This window comes from Giraffa tippelskirchi, chromosome 8 (assembly GCF_054371585.1).
Source record: "Giraffa tippelskirchi isolate mGirTip1 chromosome 8, T2T-mGirTip1v1.2.pri, whole genome shotgun sequence".
In the NCBI taxonomy this organism is placed as follows: Eukaryota; Metazoa; Chordata; class Mammalia; order Artiodactyla; family Giraffidae; genus Giraffa; species Giraffa tippelskirchi.
In genome coordinates, this window is record NC_137282.1 from 78,728,023 (window position 1) to 78,741,568 (window position 13,546).

The 13,546-nt window shown below is 33.2% G+C and overlaps 1 protein-coding gene across 5 annotated transcripts in view; it reads right to left on the reverse strand.

The window, feature by feature from the left end:
- The window catches only part of ZFR (zinc finger RNA binding protein), an 83,051-nt gene that overhangs the window by 20,151 nt on the left and 49,354 nt on the right, over positions 1 to 13,546 (reverse strand). For 3 of the 5 annotated variants that reach the window (XM_081521424.1, XM_081521423.1, XM_081521422.1), the window contains 6 exons: positions 11,667 to 11,829; positions 10,365 to 10,570; positions 9,529 to 9,679; positions 7,070 to 7,211; positions 2,371 to 2,468; positions 1,408 to 1,503 (listed from right to left, as the gene is read on the reverse strand). In XM_081521424.1, the coding sequence (XP_081377550.1) occupies positions 1,408 to 1,503; positions 2,371 to 2,468; positions 7,070 to 7,211; positions 9,529 to 9,679; positions 10,365 to 10,570; positions 11,667 to 11,829 (856 nt within the window). The remainder of the gene's footprint in view (positions 1 to 1,407; positions 1,504 to 2,370; positions 2,469 to 7,069; positions 7,212 to 9,528; positions 9,680 to 10,364; positions 10,571 to 11,666; positions 11,830 to 13,546) is intronic. The other 2 variants (XR_014062521.1, XR_014062520.1) reach the window with 1 other exon arrangement.

Consider the following 13,546-nt stretch of genomic DNA (forward strand, 5'->3'; position numbering starts at 1 on the left):
AATATAACTTGATTGGGGGAAAAAAGCTCTAGAAGAAAGCATGTGTGAATAATCTATAACCTAAAACATGAGAGTATTTTGTAAACAGAATACAAAGTTGTTAAGTCATAAAACACTAATAGATTAGAATTTGTAAAAATTTTAAACCTTTCATAAAGCAGCAAAAATTAAGTTGAAAAGCAGATGAAAACTGGAAAAATTATTTTAATATAGGTAAGTGCTAATTTCTTATAGAAAGTTATTATAAATTATGAGAAATATGAATAACAGGAACTGGCAGTTAAGAGAAAAATAATTATAAATGCCAATAATCACTTAAAGAAATTTAAATAAAAAATGAGACTCCCATTTTTTACCTAACATTTGTTAAGAAGTATGATCTTATCCCAAAGTTAGTGAGGATGTGAAGAAAATGGTAAGTTCAACAATTTTTGGTAATTTTAAATGATCTACCTTTCCCAATTACAACCAAAACATGTTCTTTGACCTTGGAATTCTATAGCAATTGACCCTAGCCATCACATGTATATAATATTCATAAAGCATGACAACAATACAATGAAAATTTAATAGCAAAAGACTGCGAACAATGCGATTGTCCATCAGATGGATACCAGTTAAATAAAATATGGCATGTCCATACAAAGGAAACATCAAGTAGTCATTACAGCTCTCAAAGAGCTCCCAGAGTTAAGATAACCCTGGCTAGTCAACTCTCTCTAACCCAACTCGAGAATCTGTAGGTTCAGTTATACTTTTGAATGAATCCTTCTGTATCTGAATTTTTGCTATTTAGGAACTCAAATAGTTCAACATCAAAGAGGTATCTGTACATAAATAAAAAGGAATATACACAATGTGCATATATGCATTTCTCTTCCCTGGGAAAAAAACACAACAAATTGTGCCATGATAACTGGCCTTTAATGATGAGAAGGCTTTCACTTCTTATTTTGTGCCTTTCTGAATTATTTGAATTTCCTACTTTTATGCATTTTTTGGATAATGCATATTTCTAAATGTTAAAAATTCCTTATACATTACTTTGTTAAAATATTAACAAAATCCTGCATAGGGAGATTAATAGCTCTTTTAAAATTTTCTTTGTATCTTTATGTATGTACAACTAATAATTGCACCTATAATATTTTTAAAAAGTAATTAACACTGTGAGAGGAGTAAAAAAAAAAAAAAAAAGAGGAAAATACAAAAAGAAAGTCAAGTATAATTCTCAGCAAATTAAACAGTCTCATAAGACCCTAGGATTGATTTCTCAGGAGAAAAAGAAAAAAACTCCATTTAGGAAATGGAAATAAAATTGATAATCAGATGTAAGATGAGGCTATAAAAAACTGCAGAAATATTTCTGAGATGTTTATTTTTCACATACAGTTACATATTACTTACCCAGCTTGGAAAATCAGACCAAGTTGGAACTCGCTGACAGAGGTCCCGGAGAATACGTATGATAATCACACAGGACTGTAGACCATTAGCTCTAGCCTTGAGAGCAACACAAAAACCAACTGAATTAATCTTAGAAATATTAAAAATATCCCTTGATGAAAAAAAAGTTAAAATACCACTGTTCAATGGAAGCTCAGATAAAAATAAAACAAAAATAACCACGCTTAAAATTGGATTCAATGAGCTGCCATTTACAGCAATATTTTATGCCAGGGTTAGTATTTAAAAGCTGATATTTTAGGTCAAAGTAAACAGATTATACAAGAATAATTGTTCTTGATCCCCTGTGAACCTTGACCTGTGTTCATTTAAATCAGTAAACTTAAAAAAAAAAGTCTGCCTACATTAGAAACAAAAGAAAAAGTAAAGAGCTAAAAAGTTCGTCTAGGGACTGAAAGATTAAGGAAATCTGTTTGGTTTCCTTTCTGTGCCTTTGCATAACTGCAAAGTCACTAAACCAAACAGCTGCTTCCTCACCTTTCATTCCCTACACTTATTAACTTAAGAGAAAGAGGGGAAAAAATCTTAAAACTATACACAAAGCTTTAAACACATATTCCATTATTTAAAGCAAAGTTAATCTGCAGCCTTATGGAATATAATATATATACACAAACATGTGATGTTCCTGAACAAGTCAGCTTCAAATATAGCCACTAAAAATAAAACTAAAAAAACCCAAACTACAAAACACCCCCCAAATCCTAGTTTATTGTTAAATTAATAGTAACTGCAATATGCAGATCTTCATACCCAGCTTTCTATGTTAACATATTTTCTGATATTTAATTTAAAATAGTATTGCTTGGGCAATCTTTTGAAATGTTTAAACACAGTTAAACATGTTGTACTGAACTACTCTCTCATAAGGCTACAAGAAAAAAGTAAAATGATGTTCCGAACCTGGAACCACTTAGCGTGGCGTAGAGCAGCCAGAGCGTCAAGGCATTTTTGCCTGTCCAAGACGTCCGGTGGGTCTTTCACCATACCCGAGGTTACATCTAAAATGGATTGAATTGGCAAAATGCAGTGAGGAATGGGTGTTTGACCAGGTAAGCAAGACACTTCCTTAAAGTAGCATCAGTGTCACACAAGCCATTTGAGGGTTTTGTCAGCACTTTAAAGTAACCCAGGAAGTTATTTAACAAATTTACAAAAATCTAATATGAAGATCAAGAATAAAACTCTTTAACTTAGAAATATAATAAGTAATTTCTACAAATATAAACCCTACCCCACCAAAAGAAAATCAAAAGGAAGGATTACTGGATACAGCGCACCAGCACAAAGACAACAAGAGGGAACACAAAAATCCACCTTAATAAATGAGAATGTACAGTAAATATCCTGTTTGTTCAGTATTTTAAATGGTCACAGGTTATTTTGGGACTAAAATGTCAAAGAACTAATGATAAATATGGGATGATCAATGTAGTAACAGTCACAGAAAAAATAAAGAGCCAAAAACAGGCATTTCTAGGAGTTCAATGATTTCTCTTCCACAAGAGCACTTTAGTTGTAAAGGAATACTAAATGCCCTTTAAAATTCAAAGTTCCCATAAAGTATTCCAAAGAAAGAATAATTGGAGAGAAACAATGAGTAAAGTAGAAAAGGGCAATAGGAAATAGCATGGTTAAATAGAGTTAAGTATAGAAATAGAACAGATACAGTAAGCAGAATGCTTTGATGATAAATATGCAGAATCGTTTAAGTTATAGAGTTTATAGTAACTGATTTTAATCAATTATTATATTAAAACATAAATGAGTTATATAAAACTTGAAAATAAAATCTGAATCTAAATCAGGGCAAAAAGTTAACTTTATATTAATAAAACTCGTTGGAGGGCCAGCTTACATTCATCTAAACATACAGGTAAAATGTATATAAAAGTTGCTAATCAAACTATTCATAACTAAATCAATCTAATTCACAATTTTTGGTGATATTAAAATATTTTCTAAATATAGGACAATAACATGCCAGGCAAGTAATTTATTGAATTTAGCAGCCTTCTAGATAGAAAGCACCCAAATTATGGCACATTTAGTATATGATTTAATAAATCATTGAGGGTACCAAATGAATATGAGACAAACGATGAAATATATGATAAAAGAACACATGAAAGATAATTTTAAGAGTACCATTGAAACTCTGGGCAACTTATTTGATGGTATATTTTTATATGAACATTCAGAAATCTTGAGATACTTTCCTTATTTTGAGTAGAAGACATATTAAAAAGCATATTTTTAAAGTGATAAAAATTATATCCCTTGTCTGGGCTTTCTTTTCTTAGTTCTTACTCCCTAAATAATCAGATGGCATGGATTTTCAGAGAACATATTAGAAGGGAGATTTACAGACATTCAAAAAACACTGTGTGGAATTCTGAAAATGAACACTGAAAAGAGGAACCTGGGCACTAAAAAGAGAGTAGCAAGTCAGAAATACTAGTAATTTTTAAAAAACCAATAAATAACCTCAAAATCTGCAAGATCAACTACTGAATCCAAAAATATTGTGAACATAGTAAGAAATGGGCTATTCTGAAAGAAGGAAAAAGGACACCGGAAAGCACAACTAACTGAAGAACTGAAAAAAAGAAACAACAACAAAAAAGCACTCCCCAAAGCAAGGTTACAGAACAGGCTGAAGAGCCTTTTCCATGTCCCTGATTTATTTAAGTTATTTGCTAAAGCTAAAATGCAAATAGGTGATAATGTGCAATCTCTAAAGAAGTTTCTGAATTTTAATGTTAATTCATGTTTTAATTTCCTCCAATGTAAGAAAAGTTTTCTTTTTGCACACAAACATTTATAACTTTGGAAATTTAAATTAATGATACAATTTCAAAGATGCCAAGACACCTATTGCAATTTAAAAACAAATTAAGAGCTGTAAGTAGGAAACTTCTGTCAAATTTAGAGTGTGGATTTTTGCACCCATTCTGTATTTCAAGTGGATTAACCCCTTAGATATAGTGTACTAAAATCATACTTGCTTCCTAATACCCAGTTAACAAAACAAAAATTAATTTATTAAAAAAAAAAAAAAAAAAGCAAATTCTTACCCTACGAGAGGTATTTTATGAATTTTAAGGGGTTAATCACCAGTTAGAAGACACGCTGTGTCCACACTATTTTATGATTAAAAGTTAATGGGAATATATTAATTTAAATTAACATGGTTATGTAAAATATATAATCCACCCAACAATTTAAAAACTAGTGTGAACACTGCTCAATTCTAGAAGAGACAAAGACAAAACAAACAGAACAGCCACACAAAGGACAATAAATGCCAGACTCTGCATCCAATATCCCTCTTTAAATCAAATGGCAGGTGTGACACTGAGCTTTTGAAAACCTTGGTCAAAAATCCTTCCGATGTCTTGGCAGCAACCCCTGACAGGAATCAATTCCCTCTGCTAGAAGGCTTTGGACCGGGCCTGATAAGCTAAAGGTGGAAAAAAACACACACAATACTTGACTTGCTACAGAAGAGACGCTGTAGCAAGGGTTAGAACATTTGCACATTTTAAGCTTCACGTCAATTAAAGGCTTACTTAATGTTTAACTGTCAAACACAATACTGTAAAATAGATCTGTCTTGTGTTTAACAGTTATTTGGGAAATTAAATCATATTCTTTAAATAATTTTTGGCGTTAAACAGGACCGTTATGCTTTAAGAGCCTACCACAACTATGCGCAAGTCACCAGTCTCGTGGTTTACAAGTGCTCTTCCGGCAAAGCCTTCCTTACCCTTGGACTAACTCCCCAAAGCAAGCTAGAGGCTTTAGATGATTTTAAGACACAGAGCATTCAGAGCTGCAGTGAGGGAGAATACATACCATTATTCTGCAGCAATCTTCATAATGAGGCTAAAGACATGGTTTACTGCAGTTATCTGCAGCAAGGAACACTATCAATGTTTCTACACTTTTTGCACATCCAACTTTTCAGCTCAGTGTCTTGAAGAAAATCTTTCAATTTTGGACTAATCATTTCTTTCACCGTAATACTTATGAAATTCAGAACAATAATTCTAACTCAAGTCTGGGTCAGACAAAAGTATAATTTTGTTTCCTTTAGAAGGGATAGGTTATTAAAGACTACTACAAATATGATAATTATTAATTTCATACTTCTGCAACAAAACATAATGACTTGATACAGCACAAATTTAAGTAAACCTAAATATAACTGGACAAAATGTGCTCTGAAATAAAGTTAAGTGGTTATATGAGTATAATTTCATACTAAATACAGCAACTTTTATCTATAACATAATCAAAGATTTCCTTTTCAAATCCTAAGAGTCATGTGCTGCATCCGAATTGACCAGATTGACTCAGGAACTGTTTTTCCAGCAATATCCACAGCCAGACCTTGAGTGGAAATTCATGCTCATATAAAAGATCCTTTACACAAAACCCACTTATTTTTAAGATAAAAGCTTATACAACGTACAAGTCCTGATATGTGGTATATCTATATTATGTATGCAAAGTTAGGCAAGTCTCTTAATGATCACATTTTTAGTAAAAATGTTCTTTTCCTGGGTTGTGTAAAGCCCAGTGCCTTTAAAAAAAAAAACAACTGCTTTGCTGTAAGAAAACAAATTTAAAGGGACAGTAATTGAGAGCCTCTCATGCTATTTTAGACAAATTAGTTTTAAGTATTCTTTTCTCCTCTATCTGTATCAGAAAGAAATATTAGTGTAGACTATATAACTCCATATTCAACCAATTAAGATGTACAAAAACAACATGAAAGGAAACAAAGTAAATTTTATCTGACCCATAAAACAACAGAACCAACATACCGCAGACACTGACCATGCTTTTTGGCTTAAAAGCTTTTGAAGCTTTGAAAATGTTATAGGACAGTCCCTAAAGCAACATTGCTGGCACCAGCAGGATTTCATAGTCTACAATTGTAAAGTAAGTTAAAAACCCTTAATTGTGCTATAACTCACTAACTACGCTTACCATCATTTATTTTTCAATATCTCTGGTAGAAAAGTGGGGGTCACATGCCCAAATCTAAGTGCATTAGGATGCTCGGCATTTATGAAAGCGCTCCAAACCAAAGAGCAACCTCAGAGAACCAGAAATATTTACCTCAGGACAAGCCAAATCCATGATTACATATATAACAATGTCTCTTAACTGTTATGAGTATTCAACCAATTTTACTTATGAAACTCGCTTGTCTTTTTTAAAGACAAGAACAAGGACTTAAGAGAAGTTAAATTTGTGGCCCTTTACTAGCAATATTTAATTTTTCATAAGTCAACTATGCTTATGACTAAGAATAATTTAAACTTTTTCCAGAAATCTGAGGTTAGCAAGAAAATAAAAAAAAAAAAATCAAGAAAATCAATAATACCATGAGTATTTTATATAAAAGTACATTGCTAAAAAGACATTAATAAAAGATCTGGGAAATAATCTTAAGCAAAACTAGTCAAATCTATCAGATTCATATGTAATGCCAGCATGTTGCCTTCTAGGGCTTAATGCCATCTTAAAGAGTAGGTAAAGGGGAAAAAAAGAAGTTAATAAAAAGTAGAATGTTTAATGGCTTTCCAACCTCCTTCCCTCATGTTCTCTTCTCGAATAATTGGAGATGTCAGGGTGATAGTGACTTGCATTTTGGGTTCCACACATGAGTTCAAAATTATTGCCGCTTCAGAAACAGCACATTTTATGTCATACTTCTCAGGACTTATAACCTATATAATGAAGAGTACAAGAAATTAGCTGGCCCTCTTACATTATCAAACAAAGCAGTTTCATTATGGTCTTTCACTTTCTCACTACTTTAACCATTTTGTAAGGAGTAGATCATATACTATTTCCCTCCAAGCCTTGCAAAACATGCAAATTATAATCTCTTGCTTCTTTTTCCTTTTAGAATTCTTTGTTGAACTAATATTTACCATTATTTGTATCATATGAGTTATCTGTATGTGTGTATGCACCTTTTAGATGATGAATTTTTGGATGAAAGAAACACTGCTACAGTCATTACCATACCTTCCTAAAATAGCACCCGGGTAGCTAGTATTGCAATATTTGCAGAATATGAATGAGACTAAAATAAATACCTGAAACTAATAGGAGCCATAATTCAACCATACCCAGTGCACCTTGTCTGTGAAATCAACAGATCTACACTTTAAATCAGGGAGCAGAAAGTCTTGCTCAACAGAAAAAAAAACCAAAGAAAACAGGATTCACTGCAATTTAGTATACATGTAATAAGCTGCAGTATACATGAACAAAGGAAGACTCTAGAAATTACATGGAGTGTTCCCAGTATAGTATCTAAGTTCACTGGAAGGACTGATGCTGAAGTTCCAATAGTTCGGCCACTTGATGTGAAGACCCAGCTCATTGGAAAAGACCTTGATGCTGGGAAAGACTGAGGGGAGGAGAAAGGGCGACAGGATGAGATGGTTGGATGGCATCATATTCAATGGATGTGAGTTGGAGCAAACTTCAGGAGATAGTGACGGACAGGGAAGTGTGGCGTGCTGTAGTCCATGGGGTCACAGAGTTGGACATGACTTAGTGACTGAACAGCAACAACAATCTAGGTTCAAATCCTAGCTCTGCTACTTTACTAATGATGTGAAGTCGGGCAAATATTAAATTCCCCTATACCTGTTTTTATAAAATGGGAACAGTAAAATTTATCTAACCTGTAAGACTGTAGGAAGAATGAATGAATTAACTACACAAAGAACTGAAAACAGTGCATGGCACACAGTTATCATGTAGATGTTAACTATGACAATGATGATGATAATTCTCTCTCTCCTGCTTATCCACTGTACGAGTAAGGATTGATTTGGAAATTTTATTTTGTTTTTGGGCTTCCCTGATGGCTCAGATGGTAAAGAATGTGCTGTAAAGCATCAGCTTAACTACTGATCGTTCAGTTAGAACATAACATTTTCTCCTTTGCAGTTTTACGAAACACAACAAGTTAAGATGTTTTTTGCAAATTACATAATTTTTTCAAAGTCCTCAAGCTTCTTTTCCTCCCTTTCACTGCCCTAGCAGCCTCAAGAGAGGGTAACAAGTAGACACACAACGACAATTCTCCTTGCTCCTAATACTTAAAAAGACTCATCCACAATTAAAAAAAAATCTCACATCTGAAACAATGGTAATATAAAGCAAACAACAGTAAGTGCCAGAGTCATCAGAGCTCAATTTTAATAGCATGCTTCACTGTCCCTTTTGGTATCAGCTGGTCTGCTGTGGTCAGGTACTATTTATTCTAACACTACTGCAGAACACATACTACCAATGAAATGCCAATTCTTGAATTTCAAATACCTAAATAAGTTTTATACATTAAATTATTCAAGGAACCTTTGTTTTAAATTCCAGTCTGTGATTCTGACAAGATATTGTAATAAAAATTTTTTTTAATTCAAACTTAAAAAAAAGTTTTGTTTTGGTAGGACCAAAAAGGGATATTCTATTAATTGAATTTGCCACAACTTACTGGACAGAGACAGTGACAAGTCATTGTTACTGTTATAACATGTGCAAAATGGAAAGTAATCATAATAAAGCTGGGAAAATTCACATCAGAAAGTCTCTATTTTAGCTACTATATTTTATTAAAAACATGCATTCAACTAAATAGGCAAGAAGTTCATGAATTCTAAAACTTTAAGCTTACTATACATACATGGGCTTTGTTAAAAAAAAAATCAAAAAATGAAATTTTTCCCTGAACAACTGTCTTCTCTCTTATGATTCAAATCTTGGAAAAAGAACAGGAAGAGGACATGTGCCGCAGTTTTACATTTTAAAATAAATTAGTAAGATGGCTTCATGTTGAAGAGAAGCACCATAAAATTTAAAAAAACAAAGTAGAAAACTGTGCTACCAATTTGTACAATCAAGCAATTTGGAAAGTCAAGCCAAAACTTTAAAGGCTGGCTTAGGTTTAAGCTGAAGCACAGTTAGTCCTGCCAAAAACTTTTGAACTAGACAAGGGATAAAAATGAACATTTCCATAATACTTACAGCAAGCTGCTTGGGTAGGTTTTCTGCAATACGGCTTAATAATGTCTTTGAAGGTTTCTCTGAGCACAGCAAAACAAGGTTGACATTTCTATCTCCTCGGAGAAGTAATCCTTTTGCCAATACTCCCACTCGCAAAACTCCTTTTAAAGCTCTGTGGTGAAATCAAGTTATATTATGACATTTCCCTTCTTAACCACAACCATGATAATCTCTCAACACACAGTAGTAAATGAAATAATTTTTACATCATTAAAATTCACATCAACTATAGTATAAGAACATTTAATATTTTTAGAAGTACCCTTCATTTAGATAAGAAATATGGAAAAATTAATAAATCAAGAGCTAAGTTCTCAGGAACAACTGCAAAGCAAAGGCCATTAATGCTTTTCTTCTCATAAATTAGAATAACAAAAGTCATGTTTAATATACACAGATATAAAGACATTGCTAATATTTGAGCTTATTCATGCTTATGGGTCAATGTGCTACACGTAAAATAAGCTGTTAAAACAAACAATGAACATGGAACAGATGCAAAAAATGAATAAAAACCGAATAGCTGAATGCAATTGGAAAACTACAAAGGCTGCTTTGAAAAACAAGACTTGCAATAGTTTTATATGTTTAAATAAAACAAGTAAAATTACAAGGTTGGAGATGGTATGAAATTATATTTCAGCAGAAAGCAGCTGAATACATTAAAAATCTAACCCAAGCGTAACACACGTAGACTGATACCAGAGAATTTTCAGTCTTTGTAACTTTTAAGTATAAGGTAAGTCTACATAAGGAAAACCAAAACTATACAAAAGTAAAAAACTCTGAAAACACACCTGTCTTTACCTCCCTCTTTCTTATCATCTCCCTCTTTGCTCTTGCTCTTCTCATGTTCAGACAAGCTGTCTGAAACAAGTTTTAAAGCACGTTCAGTGATAGAAACAATTTTCTGAACCGCCTGTAATTCCTCTTCAGTTGGATAAATGGTAGCATGCTTTGTCATTACATAACGGTCATCAGATGAGTCAGGACGACGTAAAGGCTGGAGATGGGGGGGGGAAGATAACTCCATTAAAAAAATGTTTTCCAAACAAAAGTAAACTATTATTTTTCAACTACACATATGTTTGTTGCATTTTTCAATAAGAAAGCCAGTTATACTGAATGTCCATTTAAAGCTATCTTCTCCTTTTTTTCCCATTTTGGTAAAAACAAAAATGTAAACTGTAGAAAGGTACAGTATTGAAAGTGAGTATGTAAGAATGTATGTTATGCACTCAAAACAAAGTTATAATACATACCATCTAAGGTTATGAAAATATATTTTATACAACTTTAAAAACAGTTCTGAAACATTTTGCTTTTAACAAAAAAGGTTTACAAATGCTTATTCTATGGAAAGACAAATGAGAAAGAATAGGTTAAAGAGCAGGAATTTAGACTGTTTCCTTCTAAGTGCTCTCTGGAAAACCAGAACAAAGAAAAAAAAATCATCTTGTTCTCTATAGTCTGAACTTATATGAAATGCTCCTCATAAGCCAGGTATCTTCTTTTATCTAGCTTCTACAGAACACATACTCTCAAGATGCACCTCTTTTCTACAGTTCTAATACATCCACTGTGTGTTATCTCCAACCATTTACCTACCCCTTATGTGTTAGCTACTCAGTCGTGTCCAACTCTATGACCCCATGGACTCTACCTACACCTTAACATGCCCTTAATTTAGAAGTAGTGGTAGGTTTTGAATGCTAACGATTTGAAAAAAGGACTCTAAACCATACATAATGGGAAGACAGAAATAATTCTGAACCCAAAGCAACAGCCTTCATAATTAGTTGTTCTTGATAATCTAAAGAACAAAGGCAAAAAAAAAACCTCTCGTATGAAAAAAGAGTTGGCAAAAGATCTGCTTCCTTAGTTTATACTGAAAATAAGAAAGATTCATGGAAATTCTACGAAGTTCTTATACATAAGGACACGAGTTGAGAAAGTATAATAAAAGGAGAGAAAATTCTAAATCAGATGAAAAACATATTGAGATTTGGATATTATTAAGTCTAAAAATTAGCTCTTTATTTCTAATGCTGAACCAGTCTTACACTTTCACTGTCTATGTAAACAAAGTGGACACTCACTGCAGGCCCCTGTGGCTGAGGAGGCATGCCTGGTCGGACTCCCAGAAGGCCGAGTGGGCCTGGGGGACCATGAGGATAGCCTCCATCAGGCATTCGGCGGCGATCATCCCAATGATGCTGTTCTTCCTCCATTCTTCTCCAGTACATGTCCTCTTCATAACGTCTGAAACATAAAAGAATGATACTGTAAGCCACTTAGAAAAATAAACCCCAAGAATTTACATCAATAATAATATAGAAAGCAATAAAAAAAACCCAATCAGTCTAGCTAACACCTTTCTTTCCCCCTCTGTATCGGATTACACTTGGTTTCATCAATTAGTGAATGAAAGTGAATCCCAGTGAAAAGATGAGAAAACAAAGATAAAAGTAAAACAAAATTTCACAGTCTGAAGACAGAGTTGAAGAAAGAAGCACCAGAAACCTCACAGTTCATTCCAACCTCTCCCTCTTTACAGAAGAGATTGTAAACTTAAATGCCTACCTAATGAAGTGTGTGAGTGAAAGACCCAAAGCATACATTCAGGAATTTTCCTCATGTCTTCAAAGAAATGTGTTCTCTATTTTTTTCTTAAGAGAGAACTTCTTAAGACAACCTTTAATTTCCTCATCTGATACAGACAGAGACAAAGACATTTTTCTACAATGAGGAAAAACAACAGGGATAAATGGCAACTCACATCCCATCTCACTTTTGGGGACATGCTAAGGATGATGGGAAGTACGGTAAAGAAGGAAAGCACATGCGCTGGCTAGACAAGAGGGCGGCACAGCTATTAATTACTGTCACAAGGGAATACCAGATGGTTATCCCAAGGTCGTCAGGACTTTTGTGAAATCTCATGGTCTTTAAAGGTTGATTCATGTTGGTGTCCAAAAAATACTATGGGCGCCAAATAAACACCCATGGGCTGAACTTGGTGGGCAGTTAGCGTGTAGGCTCTGTTTTAATGGTCAACATTTCTGGAATCTAATTTTTCACCACGTGACTCTCTCCCTCTCAGTTCTATATGTGCCTTCAGCTTCAAACTGGGATACCAATAATTCCCTAGGCAGTAGTCTTTCTAGCAAATTTTTGTTAACAATAAATTTTTACTAGACAAATTCGTTTAATACAAAACGTAAGAAAGAAGTACGCTTATCAAGTAGTACTGTAGAAACCATCAATTTCTTCAGGTTGAGAATAAGCAGTGCTTTCTGGGTCATCCAATTTAGGACAGATAGAATCATACTTCTAATTTTATTCAGGTCTTGAGAGAAAATGAATAAAAACAGCTTGAAGGCTCTGGAAAACCATGTTCATTCTAGTTTTGAATATTCCATTGTTACTAATCATGTTTAGGTTACGTAAGGGCATATTTAAATATCAACTGTTTACCAATTCATACTTGGTAAACATAGTATACTATAGTGCCTAACACATTATATGCTACTTCTTGGCATACAGTAAGTCCTTAATAAATATTTGATATAGCAGTAAAAGAGGAAATAACTGCATAATCTAGGTATAGAGAAAAATTGCCAGTGCATTACAAAGGCAGAAATTTCATTAGAACAAAGTTAAATTTAAATACATAAAAAAAATAAAATTGATAAATAACAGTAAAGATTATTTAAAGATAACATGTTAATGGGTTAATAGCTATAAGAAGTGTTTGAACAAATCAGTTAACAGGTAAGTTAACAAATGAATAGGCAATTCACCACAAAAGAAATTTAAGTGATTAAGCATGAAATAAAAATTAAAAAAAAAAAATTTAATTTGCCAGCAATACAAAGTTGAAATAAAACTGGCTTTCATGTTTCTATCTCTCACAGGCAGATATTTTAATAAATTATAGGAGCAGCCCTCAAAGTGTGGTCTAGGTAGTCTAGGTAGT